General features: G+C 41.7%; 1 protein-coding gene across 7 annotated transcripts in view; it reads right to left on the reverse strand.

Annotated features, from left to right (window-relative positions):
- APLP2 (amyloid beta precursor like protein 2) overlaps nucleotides 1-25268 on the reverse strand; it is a 48362-nt gene extending 23094 nt beyond the window's left edge. For all 7 annotated transcript variants that reach the window (XM_015649763.2, XM_015649762.2, XM_015649761.2 and 4 more), the window contains exons 1-3: nucleotides 25014-25268; nucleotides 2610-2783; nucleotides 1265-1394 (exon numbers count right to left, since the gene is read on the reverse strand). In XM_015649763.2, coding sequence (XP_015505249.2) covers nucleotides 1265-1394; nucleotides 2610-2783; nucleotides 25014-25253 — 544 coding nt within the window. In that variant the 5' untranslated portion in view covers nucleotides 25254-25268. The remainder of the gene's footprint in view (nucleotides 1-1264; nucleotides 1395-2609; nucleotides 2784-25013) is intronic.
- Between the last annotated feature and the right edge of the window lie 1892 nt (nucleotides 25269-27160).

The raw sequence follows: 27160 nt of genomic DNA on the forward strand, positions 1-27160 counted from the left end.
ATACATGGACTCCAGACTTGCAATTCAGATCTGAAAACTAAACTGCCTCACAGGCTGGGGCCTGCAAGTCACAAACACTGTGAACATGAAATACACTAATGAAAAACCTCAATAAATAGTTTAATGCTTATCAAATTTGAGGGCAGTGTCAGTAAAATCAGCTTATTTTTCAGCTGGAGAATAGGCTTGGGGAAGGATTATTTCTAATAGAGATGACTCCTTATAAATCCAGGGATCTTGCTTTCATCCTTATTTCCATCAGAAGTTCTCCTTATGATCAGTCGGGTTTGGTTGTTTCCCAAACCTGAATTTCCACATCTCCCAAGAAAAGCACCTTTCTCCCAGAATGTGTCCACAACAAATTTTATGTTTAATGAAGTGCTTTATGACTGTCTAGTGGAAGGCATTACATAAAGGACAAAGCACTCGCATGGTTCTGCTGCTTTGCTGGTGTTCTCCCCTGTCAAATCACACGGTAACCTGAGATACAGATACAAATTATGAAAACTGGTTCCTACTGAATGATCCCAGCAATCAGACTCTACCAAGATTTCTTACAAGTCTTTTCCAGTGGATAACTGAAAAGAAAGTCAGCCAGCTGAAACTAAGCTCACTCCTAAGAACACACATGGGGCAGCACAGTGTCACCCACAACCCACAGGTCAGAAGTCACAAGTTAACCATTTAAAACATGCTGCCTGATTCCAGTGGGTGGGGATATTCTGGAAAGTACCAATAAATCCATCACAGTTTATCTCATATTCTTTCACAGTTCAAAATGGGGACAGGGGATACAGCTGCAAGAAAAAGGGCCTCTTTGAAACAGCAAAGTTTAAATATAGTCATTGAAATAGAATGGAGATCTCCTGCCAAGACCAAGCAGGAAGCCTGAGCACAGTGAGCATTTAAGTCTCCAAGGCAACAAAAATATTAAAGCATCACAAAAATAGGATCAAAGTATTAAATCCGAGTGTCTTTGTGGTACTCAGATACAATAGCCTTCAGGTTTTTATAGCAGTTGAACAGAGAATGGGGATTTGTTTTTCATGCCAGGCACCATTATTCTACCACAGCTGTTACCAAGCTGCTCCAGAAAGGCAGAGTTCCATCTTGTGGAAAGAAAAACATTTCAGTGGAAGCTGTGGAAATGACAACCTCATACAAGAAAAGTCTTAAAACTCAGTTGTTCTCTCTGTAAGAATCCAGAAGACAACTCCATGCTTCTCCCATAGGAATGCACAGCTCACCCCCAGCACACACTCACCCAGGCACTTGTAGGGCACGACGATGTGAGTGTGGTCCTTGCACTGCTTCTTCCCACGCCTGCACCAGCTGTCGATGCTGACGGGCTGGTTGGCTTCTACCACATTGGTGATCTGAAGATCTGGGTACATCTGGAGAACAGCACAAACAGAGAGGTTTCTCTCCAGAAAGAACAGACAATGTGCAGAGCCGCTCCTACCAAAGTAGTGAGGCTGACTCGCTACACAGGAAGTTGGAGTTTGCAGATGGACACACACTCTCCTCTGTACCAAGCTCAGTACAGCTGGAGACATAAAAAAGCTCCAGCTGTCTGTCACACGGGGCTTCAGAAACAGGTATGCCACTGCTTTGAGGCAGGAGAAAGCCAGGTCAGGGCAAGACCTCACCGGCACTAAGCTGAGAGGTCTGGATTTGCACAGCAGTGGAGGAGGAGCATTAAGGCATTTGGGTCTGGAGCAGATGTAGCTGTTTAATTCTTTCTGGAGCAGCACAATACCTCCAATCGCCAACAAATAGGGTTTAGTAACATCTTCAGACTCTCTCATCACTTGTCAAGTAATGCACCTACCTCCTCAGGTTTCCTCATGCCTAGTCCATTTATGAGGTATTAATTTGACCCTTATGCCCTGCTCAAGTTCTCAAGTCCAGACACCAACTTATATTTAGGGTTCTAACAAATGAAAAAAATGTAGCCCCAGTTATATCAGCCTTGTAAAACAGTTTAAAAAGTCTTCCAGTCCAGACACAGTACATTCTGTTACTTTCCCTTTAAAACAAAATACATTTCTTGTGGTATTTTACAAGCCTGTAACCTCAGAGAAGCAATTAAAGACACTGGACAAGACACACTGTAACATTGATCTGAAACACACTAGATAATTATACCTTTTTCAATAAAGTCTAAAGAGCTTAAAAATACTAACAAATTTGATTAAAATATTTTTTTAATATTATGGCTGAGCTGAACATGTCATCGAGAACAGCACAGCTGCATTCTAACTAGAATAGGTGTCAGGTTCCATTTTACACAACAGGGAGCAGATACTGGTTAACCAGCTCAGGGGCAGAACATTGGAGTAAAGCCCTGCAAACAGATGAAGCTACCTTTGACTTACAGACCAAGTAACCTTCTGTGAGCTGATCTGAGGTAGCTTCTAAATCCCACTGCAGTGGGATTAGATGTCTTCCTGGCTTTTTCTGGACAATAACACAGCAGGACAGTGCAGGGAATTGGACTAGGCAAAAGCAAGCTCATCTCCTGCATGGTTAATTTGCTACTGAGCAGCTAAATTGGAATCCAATTCCTTCACAGCAGTGAAGATTCAGGATTACACAGAAAATCTCACCTCCTGGCAGTATTGCAGAATCTCCTCCTTTCTTCCAAAGCAGCTCTTGGTCCCAGAAGTGTCAGGTTCCCATTTCCCAGTCTGGATGTTCACATGCATATTTAGCTTCCCACAGAACATGGCAATTTGAGGTTCTGCCACCGCAAACCCTGTCCCAGCATTGGCTGCAAGGGCCTGTGAAGACAAACCAAAACAAAATACTTTGACTGCATTTTCTGATCAAAGGCTCAACAACTCAAAGAACCACAAACCCTTTAGCATCTTCTCAGATAGCTCCTGCTTGATCTACCATCAGTGGAGTCTTGCAAACTACTTTGGAACAACATTCCTTGAGATGCTGAGCCCACATAGAGCTTTCACCGGCCAGGTGTTTGTTTTCCCAGACCCATTTTTTTATATTTGAAACAACAGCTTACCAAAACCAAGAGTAATTCCCACTAAAAGGCTGTACCTACATGGGCTGAAACAGATGTCTGAAAAACTTACTAAATAACTAATACTAATAACTTTTGGCAGAAGGACCTCTGTGAGTTTACACACAAGCAGGTATTACTACTACTAATAAAATAAAAGAACTGTGTCCCACTGCAAGAATCCTACTCAGAGTTAAAAGCTATGTGTTTATCCTACTAACCTTGAATATTTGGGATAGAAATACCTACAATTTTTGCTCAAACATACAAACAAAGATAATTTCTGCTGAATCAGAAAAGACAGCTGTGACAACAAGCCTGTTGTGTCCCACTCAGTGCATTTTTATAGAGCTGTTTCAGATGTGTATTCTGTGCACTTCCCAGACTGTACCACCAGACAAGAACCTGACAGCTCAGGCCCACATTTGGGTCAAACTGCAGACTGATCAATGAAAACAAGGTCAGGGCCCTTTCTGAAATCTTGCTGACTGACTGAAAGAGGAAAAGAGGAGTAAATTAAATTGCAGACTTTTTTTCTGAGAAGACCAAGTGGATGCTGGGAGCTGAACACACTCCTTAAATAACTATTCGCTGTTGTAAAAAAGAAAAGAGGCATAAGGCAAACAAACAGATGAACTCCAAAAGCTTTTTAAGGTGTTTAGGGGAATAGAATCCACTTTAACTGCTCCAGATAGAAACAGCAATGCATGGTCTGCTGGCCCTAAGCTCCTTTTCCACTGGCAGGCAACACAACCTCAGGCTACCAGTCCTGCCTTCATATTTAACTTTTTGTGCACTGAAAAATGCATAAATTACAGTGGGCAGTGATCATTCCCTAATGCCTGCAGACCCTCATCAACTCCTATCAATATCTGTATGCTTAAAGGAAATAAAAGAGTAAAGAGTAGAATTCAACTAGACAACTTCTTTGTGCAGCTCTTAGTTACTGGATATTAGAAAAAATAGTAACTCCATTACAATTAGCTCATTTCTCCCCCTCCCCTTATCTCTCTGCCTGGAGAGAAGTCATTTCAACACTTAGAAAGTCAAGGATTGTTTAGTGCTGAACACAAGATTAGTGCTTGGGGGAAAAGACCAACTTGAGGCACAAAGTATTAACTGAAGTATTAACTGCAGAAAAATGACCCCTTGAGTTTTAAGTACTATTCACCCCTGCATCATTTAAGAGAAACAGTCTTATACAAGTGGTTTCTACTTTGACCCTTCTAATCAACAGATGCTCATGACAGCATGTTTTAGCAAAGACCACAAAGTAAAGAAATGCCAAACTATATGTAAGAGATAGCAGCACTGATATCCCAGTATCAAAAAGCTGCCAAGTTCACATACATTTTCAAGTTTACTGTGGGTATGTTTGTTGTACTCTTTGTCGTAAGGAAAAAAAGAGTCACGTAGTTCAGGGACAGGAGCAACTCTGAGGAATAACTGAGGCTGGAAAAACGGTGCAGTAACTCGGTTCTTTCAGAAATCAAGCCTTTAATAAACATCTGATAAGTGCGCACAGCAGAATCTGTGACGGGTCTTGCACCACCCTCCTCCCTGCTGTGTCTTTTCAAAAAAAAAAAAAAAAAAAAAGCAAATGTAGAATGATCCTTCAGAACTCCCTAAACACACACAAACATTTTAAGAGGCCCTTTTAATCTTTCTCCAAACAAACACCGCTTTGGTACCAAGAACCATTTTCCAGAGAGCACAGGACCTGACATGCTAAAGGAAACAATCCCCCAAACAGTTTTTTGTTGTTGTTTGATAACAACATTGCAACCACATCCAAGTTTCACCCCTGGAAAGAAAAAAAAAAACAACAAACAAAAAGACATGCAAGAACCCAGGAAGCATTAACCCTTGTAAGAATACAAGGTATCAAAAGAGAATAAATGTATGTGCTATGGCGGTGCTGCTGATGCCTGAAATCTGGCTCTTTCGAAGCAAACTTAACAAGTCTGCATCACAGTAAATGAACTTCAGAGCAGGAGAGGTGCAAGCTCCATCGAGATGCAGAAACACCCATAAGTAATCCATTCATTACACCTGCATGAGCAAAACTCCTGTTCAAACACATACCAATCTCCTGAAATCATGACCACCCCCTATTTACATACTGATGCAGCCAGTGTTTGTTTTTGCTGTCTCTCCAGCTTACACCCTGTAAGGGTATAATTCCTCCTTCTTGGATTGCTCGCATAGTTTTCATATCAGTTCATATCAGAGTGCTGTTGCTGAAGCTACCAGAACATGCTAAGCCCCAATTCACAGCTGAACAAAGGAGACTTATTACTTGCTTGATTTCTTCAGGCAGAAATCTTCTGTTGAATTGTGCTGTTGGGTGAGTTGATGAACTTCAATTTTTCCTCCACTGGCAGTCCACTCCAGCCCTCAATCATATCAGTTTCTTAATTTAGTATTTTAATTTCATTTTAGCTGTAGAGAGAGAATACAGCACCTCCAAACTTCATGAAGCCCACACCTTTAACACTGATACTTAAACAGGGAAAGGTCACCTACAAGAGACTTTTGGAATGAAGCAACTTTCCAATGCTTCCCACAATTGACTTAGGTGTATGAAAACTGGAAGCGTATCTCTCAGGCTACACTCGTGTATCACTTTGCAAAAGGAAGGCTGTGGAACATGTAAACCAGCATGAAACTTGGGATAAAGCCATGTGTTTAGTTAAGCTCTTTAGTAGTTCAGAGAATTCACCCATTCCACATTGCAAAGGGATGAACAAACTGACAGCACATTTTTCTCTGGGAATTTCCCAGCCATAAATGGAAGCAGCTGCTTCTTTCAGTGCTGGAGAGCAGCTATTCAATCCCTTGAATAAGCAGCCGGACAGATCAGGAGGGGCAACACACATGATGGAATAGAGTTCATCCAGTTGTGTATGTCTTTGTTGAACATTATTTTAGTAGCTATTATCTTATTAATACATACTCATAACACGAGAGCAAGACAAATGTTATTTGGGAAAAGACTGTTACATAAATACATTACTTTCCTCACTCAAATTTGCATTTACAAGATGTCTCAGGAGAAACTGGCCTCTGCCTTTAGGTGTAATCCTGTAATTCAGTTTGCCTTCCAAGACCAAAGAAGTTTTTGATTCCATAAACACATAAATCTCTGGCCAATTAATGTCAGTTAAATTCCTCACCCTGCCATCCAGTGCCTGATTTATGGTCCTGAAACAATGGAATTCAAGCCTCTTAATCTTTCTTTTCTCTCATGGAAGTGTCTGCCCAAGTATCCTGGCTTTTATTTACTACCGGCCTCTTCAGCTTCTGACACAGGGCTTGATGTGTGAGCATTACCCACCTGGATGCGTGGGCTCCAGGTGCTAAAAAGGGTCTTACATGCTCTTCCCACAAGTATCCCCCATCCCAAAGGAGGGACACAGGCTAGAGACTCTAGTAAAATAAAGAATATTTTACATCTACCCCTGAAACACAAGCAGTAGATTGCAGTTCTGGTTTATAAAGACCTGAACATGAAAACCACATGCATGTCCTTTGTCTTTTATTGCCAGGATCTGTTAAACCTCATCACAACACAACTTATTTCACATGCTGTCCCTATGGAATGGGACATGTATTCACATAAAGCTCCCTATGGAATGCTTTTCTGGAAAACCTCCTGACATGCTGCTGGGGACTTGGGGATTGAAGGGTGATTGGAGCTTTTCTCTTGTGAAGAGAAGCTGATGATTATAATTCACAGAAATCAGTTTCTGAGAGCTTTCATTAATAGCACAAAGGCATCTTCAAAATGTCGTATTTAACTGAATTCTGCATTTTCAGTGAGGTCAAACATGACCGTAGCCTCATCCACCTGATCAGATTAGCCAGAATGAACCCTTATTCCAGCAAAACCAGAGTGGATGGGAGTTTGAGAAGCATGGAGAGCCTGTGAGGAGAGCGCACACTGCCCATGCTTTCCATCAGGCTTCCACTGCAGAAACACGTGAGTAGCTCTCTGCATAAAACCCTGGAAAATTAAGCTGTTTTAAGACTGGAAGTCCAGCCTCTAGAATTTATAAGCTGCTGAAGAAAACTTCAATGGGGAATTGCATTGACTTGATGACCAACGAACAGATTACTGGCTGCTGAGGGCATATCCTGCCTTAAGTAACCGGGACCCTTTATAGGATTCTCTACAGGTCAGATCAGATTTCCTGCTCCTGAAAGTTACATGTATTCCACAAACAGTTGCTGCTACACTGACAAAAAAAAAGTCGGGAAAAGATTACTTGCGCTGTTTGTTTTTAATTAATCAAAGGCCCTTTGAAAGTAATCCTAGTTATTAAATCAGGATCCACATAAAACACAACCTGAGGGACTTCAGAACAGGATGCTCAGTGTTGTCCTTATTCAGATAAATTATGCTGCCCACCTTAAAGGAAGAACTTTTTCTCCTTTTAAAAAAAAATTACATTTCCTACTCTATCTGAGCAATTCTGCAAATCTCCCTATGTCCGTGGAATACCCACAGATATGGAGAATATAAATTGAATACTTTCAAGACCACTGAGGAATTCCAGCAGTTCATTTTGACACAAAAAAAGAGCCCTGTTACCTTACCAGCCTTCCTGTGAACACAACCCTTCATAGCTGCTGCTTTTGAATGTGTAAGGATTCTAATGTTTTGCCCTTTCTGGGCTGAAAAACTGGTGTGAGTGTTTGTGCAGGGACTCATCTACTTCAACTGCACCCCCCCCAATACTACTGTTACCTCCAGCTGATCTCCACGGGCCTTTCTCCTTCCACAAGGAGAGGCCATCCCTTGGCAAAATGAAAATTAAGAAGAGCTGCAGTCACAAAGTGAAGCTATTGGAAGGAAAACAGCTGGGCTGGCATCATAAAGCTCAGCTCTCCTGGATCACAACATGCCACAGGGCCCTTAAATCTAACATTCATTACCATGAATCTCACCTAGGAATTAATGGTAAATCAGTATTCAGGAAACCAACACTTAACTAAAAAGTGAGGGAAGTTGGCAGAAGGACTTTACACACAAGAACGTCTGGACAGAATAATTAGAATTCCCCTGGTTTTGGATTTATAACTTGTAAATGCAAGCAGAGCTCTCAATTCATGCTTCAAGTGGTGTTTCATGCTTTGTTTTCCTTAGCTGCTCTTCCTGTTTTTATTCAGCAGATAGGTGGCTTGAACCCAGGAAGGCTAATGAATGCCTGACACAGCAGGCAGTAAATCTACAGACTAGATCTCAAGCTCGTCCTAGCTTTATTGCTTTATTTTTTTTTTAATTGCTGATAATTACAATAATGCACGTGGGCAGGGGTCCAAGACAGGAAGAATTACTGTCTGCAGGCAGATCTGGTGTGAGCTGATAATACCAGGCTGTGTTTGCTTTATAATTTAAACGGCAGAAATCTCACTAAAGCAGTCTTTGGCTTGCTTTAACTCGCTGGAAGGGGTGGAGTTCTCATCTGCTTGTCCTTTATTGTCTTTTGTGGTGGGGGAGTCTGCACCGGCAAAGAATTGCAAGCAAAGGCAGGAGCTGTAGTGGTAGCTGGGGGCAGTTTATATTTAGATGTTTGTGTTTATAGCCAACATGAAACCTTGAACAGTCCGAAGTTCAGTGACAATAATCCACTTTCATATGTGCTGACAGCAGCCTTAGGATTACAAGGACCTGCTGCAGGCTAAAGCATTCCTTACTGCTTTGCACATTCTACTGCCTTTCTGCAAGGAAAGGGGGATATTTCCAAGTACCTGTGAGTCATGAGCAGCCGTTTTGCCCGTGGAATTTGTACTTAGGAGGTATCAGATTATTTCCACCTCCCCCTATAGTTTATCATGCTCCATAATGGCATACATGAGTCAATGGGCACTTAATCTGCATGTGAGACATTTGCACTGGGAACTGCTGCATTTCAATAGGGATTGCTACACTGCAGGCAGTGCTGGTGCACAGCTAGGCTGGGAGAGAAGTGATCAAATCCAGGAAAGCCACAACTCAGCACTGCCTCAGCTTCCTGAAGTTGCTTGTGTAACATGGTTGCCTTTGGCATCCTCTTTTCTATCCCTGGAGAGCCAAAGTTCATAACAACTCCACTGGAACATTCCCTGAACAAATGTTACTGTACCCAGAACTGTCCTTTAAAAAAGAGATAAATTTCAGGGCCTCAAGCTTTCAAAAGTACAGCTTGGTTGTAATGGCTGGGACTGGAATAGTTTAACAAAAAGCCACCTTAAAAATTGGAGTGTTCCGCTGCTGCAAGATCAAGTCCAGGGAGGTTATGGATTCTGCTGACTGGCATGGGACTTCAAGGAGACAGGCCTCTGCTTGGTTAATCTCAGGAAACCATTTATTCAACACAGGAACAAACTCAGCTTAAATCCAGAGACGGAGAGCAAGCCCAGAACAGAGGCAGGATAGTGGGTTTTATGGGACAGAAGAAGGGTGGAGTTTAAGGTCAGGGTCTAATAGGAACACAGCAAGGGAGAAACCCCAGGGGCTCAAACCCAATCAGAACACCCTGGGCTGCCACCCCACGAGGCTCCGGGGTGGGGCAACTCTTCCCGGGCTCTCAGGGCCCATCCCCTGAGGCAGAGGGTGGAATTTGCTTTTCTTGGGCTTTAAAGCCACGCCTCTCACTTTAACAATGCTTACCTAAAACTAAATCTTTGCCTCCCTCGGCGGGGGCACCTCACAAAAAATAAGGGCAGGAGAAAAGGAAAGCACAAACACTGATAATCCTCACACAGCACACAGGTAGGTCCAAATAGGTTTAATCAGCCAGGTCGTCTTCTATGTGTCACAAGGACGTAAGGGACCATTTCGAACCTGTGTCAGACACACGGCCACTTCCTTCCCCTTGCAGCACAGCACTACCACGACGCTATTTAAAGTTCCCTTTTTAAGGCGCCACCCTAAGCTCTATCCCAGCAGAGGGAGCCAGGCCTATTTATCACTGGGCTAAACTGAGGCACAAAGTCAGGGGACTTGCCTAATGTCACCCAGCAGCAGGCTCAGCTTGGTTTAATGCTGTCTCCTCGCTCCAATCTGTGCCATCACTCTGTCTTGCGCAGCCTGACTAATTACCACTTTCCCACAGTAATTATTTGGGCATCTGACGCACAGAAACCCAAGATGTCCTGTTAGCCAGTCAGCAAGTGAAAACTTGAATGCAAGTTAATATTTTCACATTCACTAATACTCTACTGAAAAAATGGCCATGGGGCAATTTTGACTTCCTGGACTACCATAAGGGAGATGCAAACCAAAGCCTAAGGACAGCAGCTATGGCATAATAGTGTTTGAAAAGTTTAACTCCCAGATCTTTCATTTCTGAGCTGATTGTTAATATGAACCATCACTGCTGATACCACAAAGGCATCACTGAGAGCAGCACATGCAGAGGACTACTAACAGATGCTATTTTGTAAGTAACTTCTCCATGGTTTGATAGGAGAGGTCGTGCCATCTTTAGGAACTTTAGCTACACAAATGTTAGGGAATATGTATACAGGACACTGTAGTTATCAGGATACAGATTCCATAATACACAGCAATGTACATTCAGAAAATCTTTCATCAGTTCAAAGCAATTTGCTCAAGGCAAAAGTAACTCCTGGATTAAAACTCGTCACAAGTCACACGCCCACATGCGTTCATCACTAACTTCCCCCCTGGCCAAAACTGGAAGAAAGGAGACAGAATAATTTAACATCAGGCAGACAGAAAAATAAACCCATTACTACTGATTAGAGGTGATTTAGCATTCCAGGAGGGAACAAACCAAAATTCCCTCCTCAGAACAGCCTGCTTTCTTGTGAAACTCACTAGGAGTCATGCAAAAAAGCCACTACAGGAACCTCTGGCTCCTTGCTCTATCCACTTGGCTGACCACTTGGCTGACTCCAGATAAAAAGGCTGCATAGGGTTAGGGTTAGATTGTGTTTTTATCTAAAACACAATGATCCAAAAGGCAAGCAGGAAACTGAAGTGCACATTTGAACCGAGAATTTGAAGCGGTAAGGAAAAATTCATGGGGGGAAAGAAAGTAAGATCAAAGAAGGATAATAAGCAGGAATGTGGGTTTGCAATGCAGTCTGAGTTTGGTTCAAGTATCCATCCCCTTAGAGATGATTTTCAGCATCACAGATTGATTATTTATGTGCACAGATTGCATGTGTTTTCAAACATGATAAAATACTTAATTAGGATTTTCAAGCCCTGCTGTTAGTCTACACAGCTATTTCCTGACAGCACACAGGAATGATTAAGCAGGTCCAGCTCTGACCACATTGGAGCTCTGTGAGCCATGACTATTGCTTTCCAACCCTAAATTCTCAATCTTCTGTAAAAAAACCTCAAAACTCAATTAATTGGTAATTCTTTCTTCCAAACAATTCAGATGAAACTTCAAATCTGCACAGGAAACCATGAGGTTTTTAAGTCTTGGGTTTCCAAACCATGCTAATGACTACCTTTTGAATAGTGGAAACCACAGCTAAAATACAGGGCTACTTTTGTTCTTGCTGCTGCTCCCTGAGCTCTGCCAAGCTTCTGCTGATCCAGACCAAAATTAACAAGTTACCAGAAAAATTATGGAATAGCCTTGTTGTTTCCAGCACAAAACCAGGATACTTTTATAATTTAAACTTTTTAAGTCCACCCAAAAGCACAGGTTACTTCTACAAATTTCAAGTCTGTGAAACAATCAGCAGTTAGTACCTGTTACTGAGAACAGGTAGCAGCTCTGGGTCTTAATAAATCTATTTAAAAATAATGGAAACTGGGATTTTAAACCAAAACCATCTTCCCATACACCTCTTCCTGTTACTTATTCGGAGTTATGGAGCATCTTTCAGGCAGCAGCTTACATGACTGCTCACATACAAAACAAAATCTTTTAAGAGCCTTTAATGTCTAGGTGTGCATAAATCAGTGCTTTAAATATATTCCTATACTGACACCAAGTTTGTTCAGCTCCAGTAAACATCTTTTTCCGTAAAGAAAATTTCAGTGTAAACACTGTGCCAAGAAAGTTCAGTTTACAGTTAGCTGCTCATTAGGAAAAGTTCCTATCAATCACAGAAAAAAAAAAAAAAAAAAAAAAAAAAAAAAAAAGCAGCGCAGGAGAATTAACATAGTAAAACCATCTCAAATTGTCACCAAAATAGTCTTTCATTTTCCTGACTGCAGCTAATTCTGATCCCAGAAATAAAAGTGGTGAAAGGCTGCCAGCTGCCTTCCACTACTGCCAGCCAACTGAAGGTGAGGGAGAAAGCCCTCAAGCAAGGGCAGAATGAAAAATGGCAAGCACTACCCTGGTTAAGCATGGAAGAGGCCGGAGTCCAGGAAGAAGGCTTGGAGCAACACTTCTTGCTTACAAGAGCCTGAGGGCAAAAGCTTTATTTATTTTTAAGCTTATCACACACAGCCAACCAGCCCTCAAAAGATCCTGTGATTATCAGCAGAATTCAGGCTCAAATTTCCTAGTTTACCTTCTTTCAAAGCAGAGGATGAAAAGTGGACTTCCATCTATTCCCTGGAACTCAAACACCTGGACTGAGCAGTCTGACACAGTAAGTCAAATGATAAGAAGCATTTTGAAGTACCCCCAAAATTTGTCAGCAGCAGGGTCACAGAAAGTAAAGGACCTCAACAATGGTTTCATGTATTTCTGTTTTTTCCAGCCTTTAAAAGCAATCCTTAGTAATTTAACAAGCAGCATTTTATTTCTGAAGCATTAATTCATCAGCTGGGGTTTAACAGTCACAGCACCACCCCACAGCTAGGTTTGCACACAAGATCTAATGGATGTATTAGCCAGTTCCTTCACAGGAAGCAGCGGAGCTCTACTTAGAATAGCTGTCTAATGCTATTAGAAAATTAAGTAGTAATTTATAGAACAGACTCAAGGTGGCCGGGCTGAGATGCCCATTACTGATTTTGATGATCCAGGAAGTAAAACTAGCTCCACAGAAGCAAGCCTAGAACCTCCAGTATTTCAGGGCTATCACTGCAGAATATTTACCTGGCTTTGGCATGTTGAACACCTGAATTTCTTAATGCTGAATTTTATAGCTCTTCATTCTATTGAGCTGTATCAGACTGTGTAGCATTGCATGGAAATAAAACAATATGGAAGCAGTGATTTTTATCTTTGATAAAATGAGATTTTAATTTGTTAATAGTCTCTTCCAGGTTTCCTGTGTACACCAGTAATTATTTCCTTGATGCTTCTTTATGCATTTTCTGAAAAATTTCAGGGTAAAGGAGAGAACACACTTCTTTTCTGTCTGCTTAGCTGAAACACAATTGACCATAAGATTAGTGGAAGAATTTCCATGCTGCAGCTGCACCCACCTGATGGTCAGGTCCTTGAGTTTTATGTAATTTGACACTTCACTGAGGGCTTCAAAGCACAAAGCTATCAGGTGCTGAAAACTTTATTCCAAAGGTGGAAGCAAAAACTGCCTGTTCTGCAACAGCAAGGGACACTGCTCTCTGAAAACGAGCAGGTGGGACACCTATAGACAATCCTGATATGCCGTAAAGAGGCGCTATCCACCGAGAACTTCCATCACTTCAATTGATATTCCTCTTCAAGGTCTCTGAATGTACTAATATTTTTTAATTTTTTTTTTTAAACCCTTTGCCCGGACTGTCCATCATAGCAGCTTTTTCCTTTTTTTTTTTTTGTTTTGTTTTGTATAAAGGCCAGCTGGAAAAACTGTAAAGAAAACTGTCAAGGTATGTTATTTTGAACATAAGCATTCCAAACAATTCTTTATTTTTCTGCTTGGAAAAGGCTATCAAGCAGAGAAAGAAGTGACTATTAACTTTTACTTAGGGAAGATTTTCCTTCACCTGCTCAGATGTTCTTGGGAGACACACTTGAATGAAAAAGAAATAAATGGTCAGCCTTCCAAACAAGTTTTGCTTTCCTTGACCCCACAAGCAGACAAGAATGGAAATGCTGACTGAACATGCAAATCTAACCACTTGGGACAGTGGTTGGAGGGTAGATTGATCTGCCTATTGATGCAATTAGCCACTCACCATTTTCCTAGCCATGGGCTGAGTCATTTCAATAGTACTTTCTCAAAGTCAAATGACAAAAATAAAACCCTGGGGGAGTGGTGGTTTTATGTTTAACTGGTTGACTTCAGACATGGCCCACTAAGGTTTTGAAATTTTTTAATTCAGAAACCTGGCTATGCACACATCTCAGCTGCAGATATTAACTCTGCCAGAATCTGGCAAACCCTTGATGTAGATTAGCCCCACAGAATCTATTCAGATGCCTCCAAACATAAGAGAGCAGCACACCAGAAAGCTATGCTAAAATTATAGCCTGATGCTACAGCACGAGACGGCCAGAAGCATACCTCATTCTAATATTCTTACTTTGGACATCTTGCAAAAAAAAAACAAAAAACAAACATTGAGGGCCCAAATGAGTTCCTTACCAGACCATGCTTTAATTATCCTGGAGTCTGCCTCTCCCTGCTCAATGCCCAGCCAGCCTGGACAGCAGTGGGACCAGTACTACATGGATTTGTGCTGAGGCTGGGAACATTCTGAGAATGTTGCATTGAGAACTTTTGTATCTCATTGTAGTACCTGTTGGAGGAGGAAACGTTTGGTAACCAGCACAAAACGGATTTGCAGGTGTCAAGGCTGTGTGGCAACTCTACAGCCTGCACAACCAAGACAAATGGAGCAACTATTCAGTCACAGTCACGCAATTGCATTAGAGGCTGCCCATATTTTCACAGTTATACCTGTCAATTAAAGGATGTGAATGTTAACCCAGAGAAGTGGGACTAAATAAGAACAGTCCTCTGCTATGGGCTGCTCCCAAAATTAACTCACTGCAGGAAGCATCCTCATAAATAGTGCCAAGCATACCATTTTAAGTGGAACTCAGAAGTTAAGGTGGGGCAGATTGGACCAACTGTGCACTCAAACACAGAAGAAAAAAATGAAAGCAAGAAAGTGTCTCTACAGACACATTAGATCAAGTGTTTTGATATGCAAACTAAGCCCTAGTTTTATCTGTGATATGAGCATTTCAAATCTGGCTCAAGTTAAAAGATGTTCCTACCCTGATTGATTCCAACAGACTGGATCACTCCAGCATGTTCAGTTTGTCTACATCTTTATTTTGTACTTTACAGGACATTTGGTGTTTTCAGCAGCTTAATTACTATTTTAATCCTCTTCATCAGTGAAGAGCATCATCCTGGCCATGCTATAGATAGAGACTATGAGATGGATGCTGCTCAGATATCTAGCTGAAAAGCCACTCCAAAGCACAACAGTCATTCCAAGGCAAATACCACAAAACAAGAAGAAATCTCTGCTTTGCTTGATCTGGTGTATCTAAAGGTTGCTGTTATAAACCGTAAAAATCAGCTCTCTTTTATGGCCTGAGAAACAGCTTTGAGCAAGTCAGCAGCATCCTCTTAAAAAATGACAAAGGATTCTTAGTGGCAATGCATCTCCAAATCAACACGAGGGGAAGAGCTGCTGAGAGTTTGGCACATTAAACCCATTTAACTAAAGCTGCTGCCAGCTGTACCTAATGTTTGTTATGCGCCCAGTTATAAGATCAAAATAAATGTAAGAATCACAGCCTAATAAATAAAATAATAGAAAATTATGAGCAAAGTTATCAGCCACTTAGAGAATGAGAAATAATGATTCAAATTTTCGCAAAAATCTTCAAAGACAGTGACATAAAGCTTGAAAAGCCAAATTGAAGCCAAGGACAGCAAAGCAAATGAAGTCAACTCATCTTTGCTTTTGCCTGGAGCAAAAGGCCATTTAGGGTCTTGGAAAGCAGTGCTCCTCATGTCTCTGCTACAGCACACATGAAGCTTGCAGCCCAAAATTTTCCTGGATGTGTCCAATTCTTCCTTGGAGCACCCAGTTTTGCAGTTCGCACACACACCAGTAAAAGTTTGACAGTGGCCATTTCAGAACAGCACCACTCCTGAAATCCATCAGCATCTATTACGAAAGGACTACAATGCTGCATTCTACTCAGGGCCCTGCACTGAAAGAGGGAATTAACATGCTGTGGGTGCTCTGCTGAAAGCCATATAGTTATACTTCGAAAAGTATTCTCCTCATCACGCTAACTCCCATGTGAAGCAAGTTGCAAAAGCTTGCTCAGTAGAACTGAGCACAACAAATCCATCCAAACCAGGAATTTCAGCCTCAACTTCAAAATGCCTTTTGTCTGTACTGTGGATTTTACATTTAAGCAAATTCGGAAGAAGATTTCCTGCCATTTAAAAGCTGTTACTCAGGCAGAGATCAGCTGGTTTAGGTTTATTTCTTTGTCTCTTAACCTGAGAAATGAAGATATACTCTGCAGCAAGACACAAGGATTTAAAATTAAGCATTAATTAAAAACACTATGCATAAAACACAGCACTATGGATTCAAACATAGGTAATAGATTTCAGCCCTTGTGATTAGTGTAACTTCTTATTCACAAATTCAAACGTGCATACCATGAGAAAGAAGATAAAAAATGCGTAAGCACATAGGCAGAGGGAAAGGGATGGAACAGGTGACAAGCTGTGATCCAGTCCACAAAGCCAAGACAAGGTAGACAAGGTAAGGATATAGCAGTGCAAACCCTTCCAGCACATCCAGCCTTTGCTCTGACAGGTCATTCATTTCTGCCTCAGCTATTGGGAAATTATTTCCAAGAAAGCGCTTGCGCCCTAAACAGGACATCCACATACTGAGTTCCTTTGTTGCAAAGCAAGTATTGATGCAATTTGAACAAGATAGCATTGATCAGGAGTGACATGGGCAAGAACAGGATTCTTTTTCCTCTTGTTTCTCCAGTGAGTGTCTCAACGCTCTCTCCCAAGCCCAAGCTTCACATACCCACAGAAGCACTTACAACTTCATTCTGTGACACCCTCAAAAATTCCGTCAGCCTCTCCTGGGATCTGGCTCTTGCACAGCACTATGTCCATCCGTGCTCAAAGACTGAGCTCTAACACATCAATACACTGCAAATGCAAAATCTCAATTTTTCTGGCTGGTTACCAAGGGAAAACCTTCTCCAACGCCTGACATTTCCAGCACTGAAGTCTCTGGAAATTAAGTGGTTATTGAAACCCTGCAACTCAAACTACTGAGAGGCACTTAAATCTTATCCCAAGTCCAAAAGGGAAATGCAAGTATCCTGCTCCATTCAAGAGTAATAACCAGTTTCCACGATAACATGCACCCTCAACAATTTCTCAGTCTCCTTTTTTCCTGGCAGGCAGCACATTTCAGTCTATGCACAAGGAACTGCTGTACTCTGCATTTCAGGATTCGTCTTTGACCAAGGCTGCTAAGGCAGGCTTCTGTGCTCTGCTTGGATCCTGACACCATTTAATTCTTCTTTAGGGTTTCTAAACATGTTTGTGATCTTGCAGCGTAAAACCAAACACCTATCAAATTCAATTTCTTCAATGAGGGCTTTCATAAATTATGCAGGGAAAGACTCGTGTTCAAATGCCAATACACCTTCTGGGAGAGCCAACCACAGATTTGAACCAACATTTTGCATTTAATCTTTTGAGAAGAATATTTAAGAGATTAAAGCAAATCTGCCCCTCTCTATTTCAGGCCACAATTACTGTAAGATGACCAGTATAAGAAGTCAACCAATGCTTGGTATTAGTGAATTATCCTAATTCATGCAGATTCCTCTAGGACCATTTTTGGCAAGTTACTTGGCCTGATATAAATGACAGAAGATTAAACACTGATTAAAAAAAACCCAAAAACTAAACTTAGACTTGGCAATGGGTCATGTCAAATCCAAAACCATATAGAGAATTTGGTGATTAAAAGCTTTATGCTAGAGGGTACCATACGTCTAAGCAGCAACCAGCTTCTGTTGTGAATATGCTATCCAAATCCGCTTTGAATCTAACAGGACTGCATAATATTTATTGTAACAGATGGCATGGGTAAGATTTTTCTTTTTGTTGCTGTCATTTCACACTATGCAATGACATCATAACTAGTGGGATTCATCAACACAAAATCCAAAAGAAATGGAACAAAAGCTTTTGGCAGGGAGTTGAATCTAAAAATAACATAAGAGCCTTTAAAGAAAAGACCAAAGATTAAAAATGCAAATGTTTGGCTTTTGATTTAAGCATCTGAAGTTAGCGTAAGGCAACTCCTGGAAAATACCAAGTAGCTTGCTAAACCTCTGTTTCATCTCCGCATCATCACCAGATGAAGATTTTTGAGTTTACTTCAGTGGCTCCATTTTGAGCTTTGTGGTGACAGGTTAAAGAACCCAAGCACAACATATTCATGAGAAAAATGCAAGCCCTGCTATAGTAGAGTGTTAACAGAATAATAAAACTCTCACTAATGCAAGAATTGAAAGAAACCAAACCCCTGACCCACACCTCAGAAGATCTCAGACATTTGAAAATATAACATAACCAGAAAACATTTGTTGGAGGAAAAGAGACCTAAATGAGATCAGGAACTTTCAAGGTTGAACACTGCTTATATTTAAACATGAAGTCATCTGTGAGGAGATGATAATTAGCTACTTGTAAATGGAAGCTTCACTGAGTATCAACTGCTGTTAGAGTCAAGTGAAGCATGGCCCCAGCCAGCTTGGTGTGCCCGTGTCTGCCTGTCCCTGTCCTTGACCTGGGTCAAAATACACTTTGCACTACTATAATTTTGTTAGAGAGAAGCTTACTGTATGAAATTACCTAAATGCATCCCTGTCACAGAGCCAGAGTCTGGGATCTGAGTATTGAGGCATGTTTATCATCTGCTGCACCTCGGCACAATACCACAGGTCGGTGACACTGCTAACACACCAATGACTCAATGCCTCACAAAGCTTCTCCAGCACAACGGGGAACCAAGCCACAGCTCCCACCTTCTGTGAGTTTCGTTGGGTTTTTTCAGGCTGCATCTAAGTTAAGCTGGCAGTTTTAATGCCCTTCATACCTGGTAGCTTGAAAAACTTGAGCTCATACTCATCATTTGATAATGGTTTTCCGTTAGTCTCAAAGCACAGTGAAGCCATCCAAGCCAAAAAATCATTGACTTGTCTCCTCCATAAGCTTCCTTGAAGCTCACACTGCATGGAATAACAGCTTCATTCATGGACCCTGCTTCATCAACTGAAGGCCTTGTCTAGCCACAGCATTCTACCCCACAGCTCACCTGTGCAGGAAATCCTGGCACTAGAAAAAACTGGGGAGACTTTTTTGAAGGTCCAGAGGAGGAATCCCCCAGGAAAGCACTGGCAAAGAAGATTAGACTAAACTCTGTATGCAGCCACTGATCTGCAGGTTGAGAAATAAGAATTCCCTCAAACCACTGCTAACAGATGTTACTGCACAGCCCAACAGAGTCATCTTGAGAAACAAATCATCAGGAAAAAAACAGCTCAAGTGAAGCCACTATCCTTGCAGTAAACACACCAAAATCAGGACAGCCCAACTGCACCAGTCCTCACAGACTTACTGGGCCAGTCCTGCCAGGAAAGATCTTTAAATCAGATGAATACATATGTATGTACATGAACTGCGTCTGCCTGTAGTAGAGAAAAAAAGGCTTTCTGGACCATGCCTCACCCAGCAGTGAGTTTCCCTCAGGAAACAGAGTGCCAATATGTGATTTGACTTCCCATTGTCACCAGCAAAAATGGAAAGTGAAATAAATCACCAAAAGCCCCAGAGAGCAGCAGCATTTGACTGTGCACTAGTTAAGAGTGACTAGGAGGCTACTGAAGATACAAACCAAAATTAAGGTCTGCAATACATTAATTTATTTGTACAAGAGCATTATCATGGCAGGCAAACATGACAAGAAGGAATTAGAACTCAGTTTAGTACATCTGCAGGTTGATCTTTCAAGAATAAGGAGTACATCCTTTTCCCCAATGGCTGTATACAAAACATGCCTGTAATACCTCCAAATGAAGAGCTGGTAAGCAGCTTAGCCACATGTGCTCTTGATCAGGTGGACACCTGATTACATAAAGCCAAGCAGGCTGGGTTTGGCTGCTAGAGAGATTAGTTTAACACCACTTGCAGAACACTGGTGTTTCGATCATTTATCTCAGTTTGGAACTTAAAACTCCTACAAGTGCACATAAAGACAAAATTTTGCATTTTAAATATCAATCCTTCAGAGCAAGCATTAGAACTTATGGACATTTAAAAGCCAGGCTAAAAGGTGGATTTCACTTCTGTATTGTTTGGTACGTGGGTTTTCCATGTTCTCAAATAAGGTAGTGTAGCATAGAGAAAACTCAGTGACAGATATATATTTAACTCCAATGGAGAAGGCAGATGGAGGTGAAAGTAGTACATCCAGTGCTGAACAACTTAAAAAAAATAAAAAAGTGTCATTCACAAGTTAGATCTCTATGTGAAATGTGTGTGTGTATGTAGATACCTATCTATCTATCTATCTATCTATATCCCTGCTTACAGTTGCAGGAATTCATAAATTAAAAGAAGTAAAATCTAATGTTAAGAAACTACTCTCAAAGAAAACCCCAGCCAAATTATGTCCCCCAAGATGCACTTTTTCCCTATGCACTGCCCCTCAGGAGTGAGAGTGCTGCTCCTACAGCACCAACCCTGAAATACCACTTGCCCTATATAAGTAATAGTATTAACAAGCTAAAGTTACTTTTATCTTACTGTATCTGAGGAGAAGCCATCAGCCCTTCCAAACCAGAAAAAAAAATTAATTTTGGTTAATTCACAATAAAGAGAGCCTGACAATTTACTCCACTCACATCTTCCTTTCTTACCGCTTTACAACTCACACTAGTAAGCATACAGTAAGTATATATCTACATATGGAAAAATTGTGTTTGTACAATGTTGTCAACCCATCTCTCCCCACAAACCTCAGACTTATTGGAACCTATAGGAAAAAGGTGAAAAGGAAAATATCAAAAAGCAAATTATAAAATAATATAGTTAATGCACAGTCACAGAGCCCTAAATATTCCATTTAAGATACCCAGCAAGTAAAACCTGTGGTAAGAGATGCCATTTCACTGTGACAAACTCACTGCAAGTAGAGAAAGCAGAACACGTGCATAATGGGTGAAGATAACAGTTATGGTAAGAAAAAAAAAGGGGCAATCTTGCATGTTCAAGTATAGTTCTGAATTAGGAGCCTCTCCAGAAGGGTTTCAAGGCCATTGTGAGTACTCAAAGCCGTCAAATTAAGAGCAAGCATCGTCTTAAATTAACACCATGTTGCAGAGGTGCTGACTGCCTGAACTTAAAAACAATGACACCAAGTTTTACTGCACCGAAGAAGCACAAGACCAAGAGTCTGAGGGATTGCATCAGTTTCCAAAACCTTGAGGAGTTAAGAAGCAGAGTGTGTAATGTCCAAGTGTAGAGAGGAGAAAGGCTTTGCCTTCTAACAAGAAATAGTTGGGGATGGTGTATTCTTCTATTTTCAGCTGAGGAACAAGGCTTTGGTTTAAGTACATGTGTAGAAGCAGATGCTGCAGTCAAAGTGACTTACACTTTCAAGACTCAGCCCATACGCCTCCAAATGACACACACACAGGGAAAAGCAATGGCAGAAGCTTTACAAGGCACATCCAGAGAGAAGCACAACTGGTGCAGAGGACAGGGAACTGCACTAATCCCTCCCTGCACTGCCAGGTGCTGGAGGAGCAGCAATGTGTAATTATAATACAGCTAAAGCCACCTACAGAACGGCTTTTAAATAATTTGCAAGTGATGCAAAGACCACATTAACAAAAAAGTCAATCTCTGGTAGAGCTATCAATGCCTAAATAACATTTAATAGACGTGATAATTATTTTGCAGGTGAAACAAGGAGAGCTGAAGGCATGCTCCAAAAAGGAGCACTTACCTTCATGTGCCATCCTACAACGCAGCAGAAAACCCAGAGCCTCTCTGCAGTATGAAATTTGCTTTATTTCCATATCTTTGCTTCCGAGAAGCTTTTATTGAAGCTTAGAGGAAGCACTGCATATAATTACTTTCACAGGATGCTGTATTTCCTAACACCAGGAAGCAAAGTTTTAGGAACTGAGGGCAAACTAAAGGCCACAGGCTCAAGACTGGAATTTTCCTGAGCTGTTTCTGCTCAGGACTCGAACACTGAAGTGGAAATTTCCCTAGGTGGAGTTCTTTGTTCGATGCAGCAGGCAATTAGAAGTCCCCAAGGTCTGCAGAAATGGCACAAGGCTGATATTTTTGTCAGAGAGAATTTAAGCAATACAAGATAAAAATAATAACATGAAATTCTGCTGCAAAACACACCTTTCTCTTTTTTTTTTCCCTCCTCCAAATTCTGGTGATTTCAAGCAGGCAGGTAACAGATGTAAGAGCTTTTAAAAAATACTAAACCTTATTTAAAAAAAAGCAATATCAAGTCTGCATTGCCTTAGATTTGATTGCACAAAAAGGTCAAGTAATAAAAACAAACTTTTCACCTTCAAAGGTCTTGAGGGCACAGCAGAAGTATTTTATCATTGGAATACTGATCAAATTAGCATAGATTTATTTTCTTTTCCCAGCTGGCATCAGTGTCCTGTTTGAGTTCTTGGGGACTTCATAAGCAAAACAAGAAAAATTCAGACACATACTGTTATGGAAAGAATCACATTAATTGATGGAATCCATGATTTCTCTAAACTCTTCTATTCATATTCATTTAGAAGAGAGACTGTCAGAGGTTATCAGCCATCCCCACACCATGATCTGAAAGGGAGACCGACTGTCACCAGCACCAACCCCTGGGAACGCCCTAGTCAAGAGTTCAGATACAAAAATTTCAGAGAAAAAAACAAACTGCCACTCTTCTTGGTCTGCAGGACAGAAAGAAAAACAGATTGTAGTTGATAAGAAGATTATCGGGTGTTCCAGGGACAGGGAATGGAAGCTAAGACAATCAAGAGACAGAAAATTTACCTAATGGGACCCTGCCAATCCAGCTGAACTCATAATTGTAGACATTGCTACATGTTTTTCTTAACTTTCAAATGACATCCTGATTTTTGAAAAAAAAAAAATTAAAAATTGCTTGCATATTTTTCATCACATTATCTGAAAAAATCCAGTAACGATCACAGTATAAGACCCAGAATAGAACCATTTACTTCCTGAACTCTGCATCGAGAGCTGTTCTTGAGCAAATCTGGCAGCAAAAAAGACCTGAGAGCTGCAGTACCCCCACCGACAAGACAATGGGAGAGAACGCAGCAAAAATAAGGATTAAAATGCCACAGCTGACATTTTATGCCAGCAGACAAACAGACTATCATGCCTTCAGAGGATGCAAATTGAATTGCAGGATAAAATTTTCATTTCAATTCTTCTCAAAAAGGTCAGTGACCCACCCCTCCTGGAGCATCAAGGTGTGACATGGCTGCTCTCCCTCTATGCCAATCCCGGGACAGGCAAAACCCAGGATCTGTTTCATCACACAGACACCAGGCTTTGGAATAAAATGACAGCTAAATTTGTTTTCCAAGCTGATTTTTCATGGCACATGTCCCTAAGTAGTAGATTCCAGAAGGGATGAGCATAGCAACCAAATTTTTCTCGGATGTAAGAGAGGAAGTGACCTGCAGATGTACGAACTGCCAAACAGGTGCAAGAGACTGGATCACCAGCAGCCAGGACAGTCCCCTGCCAGCAAGGCAATGCCAAGGAACCTGATCTGGGTATTAGCTCCATGCCCTCAGAGCAGCTCCACCATCCCTCCTGCAAAGTAACCTCCACACGACTTGTTCCACAAATAGCTATCAACCATGTTCCATTGATTAACAGAAATTTAACAGAAGGATTGGTACAAAGTATGTGGAATACTATTCCTCAATAGCAACCAAACAAGTAGAAATCATGGACTAGACCAACTCCATACAAAACATATTAAAAATAGCCAAGAATCACATTTACTGCCAGTCAGAGTTTTGGATTTTTGCATCATACTGAGGTAGAGGTTCTGCCTAACCAAGCTTGCTAAAATTTACTGTAAACTCTCAAATCAAGCCATCAGTCACAAGCAGCCACAAGCATGCTCTTTATCCAGCCCTAAAAACCCAGAACACTTCCACAAGACGGATGCAGCTGTTTTGCATTTCCAAACAACATTCAGGCATAATTATTAAACTCTGTTTACATGCCATTTCTGAAGCTCAGCACATACTTTGCTCCTTCCCTCTAAATAAGACAGGTTATTGTGTAAAGTTTTTGAACCCACAAGATTTTCTCCTACCCATCTTGTTGTCTGGAGAGCTAGATTACATTGAGCTTTTGGATTTAGACTAAAGCTGGAATTTCCTCTATCCAGTTATTTTCATACATGCAAAGAGAATACGTATTTCGTACATACAGAAGTAATACCTACTCGTATATGTGTGTGCATATATATAAAAATTAAAATTTATATATATATATATATATATACATACACACACACACACAGAGACTCCTATGGGCATCTAAGCCATTTCTATATGAAACGCATAGCCTTTACAATTGCCTGAAGCATCATCCTCGAAAGCCGAGACAACCCAAAGATCTATTTTGGATCCATCAGCAACCAAATGGATTCGTTTAACCGAGGTTTTTCTCTAAGGAATGGCCCTCTAACAGTCTTCTAAGATTCTAGACCCTGAAGGTGGCCACTCCGGCTCCCGTGCCAAGAATGCGGAGGTCACGTCCCCAAAAAAAACAGCCCCGAGCATGACGGTGCGACGGAGCGCCCGTCCAGATGAGCGGCCTGAGGGTTACGGCTCTCCCGAAAACACGGCTAAAAACACGAACTCATCACACCGGGAAGGTCTCGGAAAGTCTGGATAATCTCCAGGTGGCTCCACAGTAGCCGAGACACCCCAAATCCCGCTTACCTCCCGCCTGCGCATCGGATACCCCCGAGGAAGCCCCGCCCGCCCCCGCACCCGCACCACCCACACACCTCGATGTATCCAGCGAGCGCGGCCGCAGGCCCGAGGAGCGCCAGAAGCAGCAGAAACGCACAACCCATCACCGCCGCCATCACCCGCCGCCGCCCGAGTGCAACTGCGGCCGCAGCGCCCCCGCGGGGACCCGCCTCGCCAGGCCACGCCCCGATTACAGTGACAGCCGCGCGCGCCAATCGAGAGGCGGCGCGTGGCCCCACCCCCGCGAGTCTATCAGCCAATGGGTCGAGGTGCATGGCGGGTAGGGCCGTCCCTCGGCGAGAAATGGCTGCCGGGAGCCGTGAGGGGGCCGGGCCGGACTAGGGCTGGGGTGTGGCGGCTCGGCCCTGAACGGCCTGGCTCGGTCCGGCTCGGCTCGGTCCGGATCGGCTCGGTCAGGATCGGCTCGGCTCCGCCCGGCTCGGCTCGGCTCGGTCCGGATCGGCTCCGCCCGGCTCGGCTCGGCTCGGCTCGGTCCGCGTCACCTCTGTCACCCTAGGCTGCTACAGAAATCAGTCCCCAGGTAAAACTCCGCAGAGGGGGGAGCCGAAAAAGCCGTGGCCTGTATCGCCGTCTAAAGGCTAAAAGCTTTACCCCACCACTGCGGTGAGCAAGAATGCTCTGGGGTAAAAAAAGCCTAATGAGATGTTTTCCTCATCTAAAAATAAAAAAAAAAAAAAAGTTTTCCACTCAAAAAAACATCTCTACATCTATCCCCAGTTTCTCAAAGCCCCTGACCCATGTGCAAGCAGCACGTTCCCAGATGTTCAGGTTTCATAATAAAACTTAACACATATGTTCTTCTTCATTTTTTTTTTTTTTTCTCCTTAAAATACAGCTATTGAATGATAAGAATGATAATCATCAACGGCTTCATCCTGTTCCCAACACCGGGTGCTCACCAGGCACTACCTGGAAGACATCACATGTACTGTCACACATGCTGCTCTGTAAACACAGCACAGCTCTCTTTAAACAATATGCATATATTTTACTAAAAAACAGACACATCACCATCGCCACCTCCAGTTTGTGTTTCTATTCAACCAGAGCATGGCAGCAGTTCCTTCCAGTGTAGATGTTCTGCCACGGCTGGTGCTGCTATTTCAGGACACATTTCTGGCTTTAAAACCAGGCTTTTGTGCCAAATTTGCATTGAGGATATTTTAATTTCACCATGTTACTTATAAATAGAAATTTTAAATAATTGGAATTTTAGAATAAGTAAACCCTTCAAGAAGAAAATAGATCTACTAAGTGCAGTTGCTGATACCACAGACTTTACACATCTGTGCAGAGCATTTATTAGCCCCTTTTAGTACTTTCTTGGTTTTCCCAATGGAAATGTACATCAGTCAGTTCAGGGATCATGCCCACCTTGAAGATGCAACCACTAAAGATCCCACTGGTTTCAAGAACAAAAGATCTTTAAAAATACCAATTTATTTTAGACTACTTGGACTTTTTTTGCATTGATATGCAGTGAACCCACTGGCATTAAGTTAGAAAAGTAGTATCCTAGAATCACAGGATGGCTTGGGGTTGGAAAAACTCACCTCATCCCACGACCCTGTCATGGGCAGGGATACCTTTCACTAGACAAGGATAGAATAACCTATTGATTCCATATATTTGCTTTCATTTTAATATGAAGATATGTGAGGTGTTTAAATGGGGTGGAAAAAGATCTTAGTACAAAATGTCACAGTTATAAAACATTTCCATTCTAAACTTTTATATTCTTTACTGGCTCTTACAAGTGCTGTTTTCTGAAATCAGAACATTGCTGAAATGTTGCAGATAGGGTGAATCTGTTCACAGATCAATAAGCAGCCCAGATTTAATTAAAATTGCTCACTGGCCCACTGGTCACTTATTATAGTCTCTTTCTTAACTATTTGAAAACCCTTAAATCTCTTTTACTGCACTCCTCTGGCATATATAATTTTCTTTTTAGCCTGGCCAAGTTCAGTTGAAAAATGGAGTAACAAGTTGCTTTTGAGAACTGGTACATTTTAATGTAAATATTTTAACGTGCAATATGAATACAGGAGTAAATAAGACATTCTGAGTTAGGGTTTTCCCTTTAAGAGGAGGGATTTTTTTTTTTCCTTCCCAGTCCAAAATGTACAAGTTCTTTATAAATCTTTGAGTAGGGGTGTCT

Source organism: Parus major, chromosome 24, assembly GCF_001522545.3.
Source record: "Parus major isolate Abel chromosome 24, Parus_major1.1, whole genome shotgun sequence".
NCBI classification, from domain to species: domain Eukaryota; kingdom Metazoa; phylum Chordata; class Aves; order Passeriformes; family Paridae; genus Parus; species Parus major.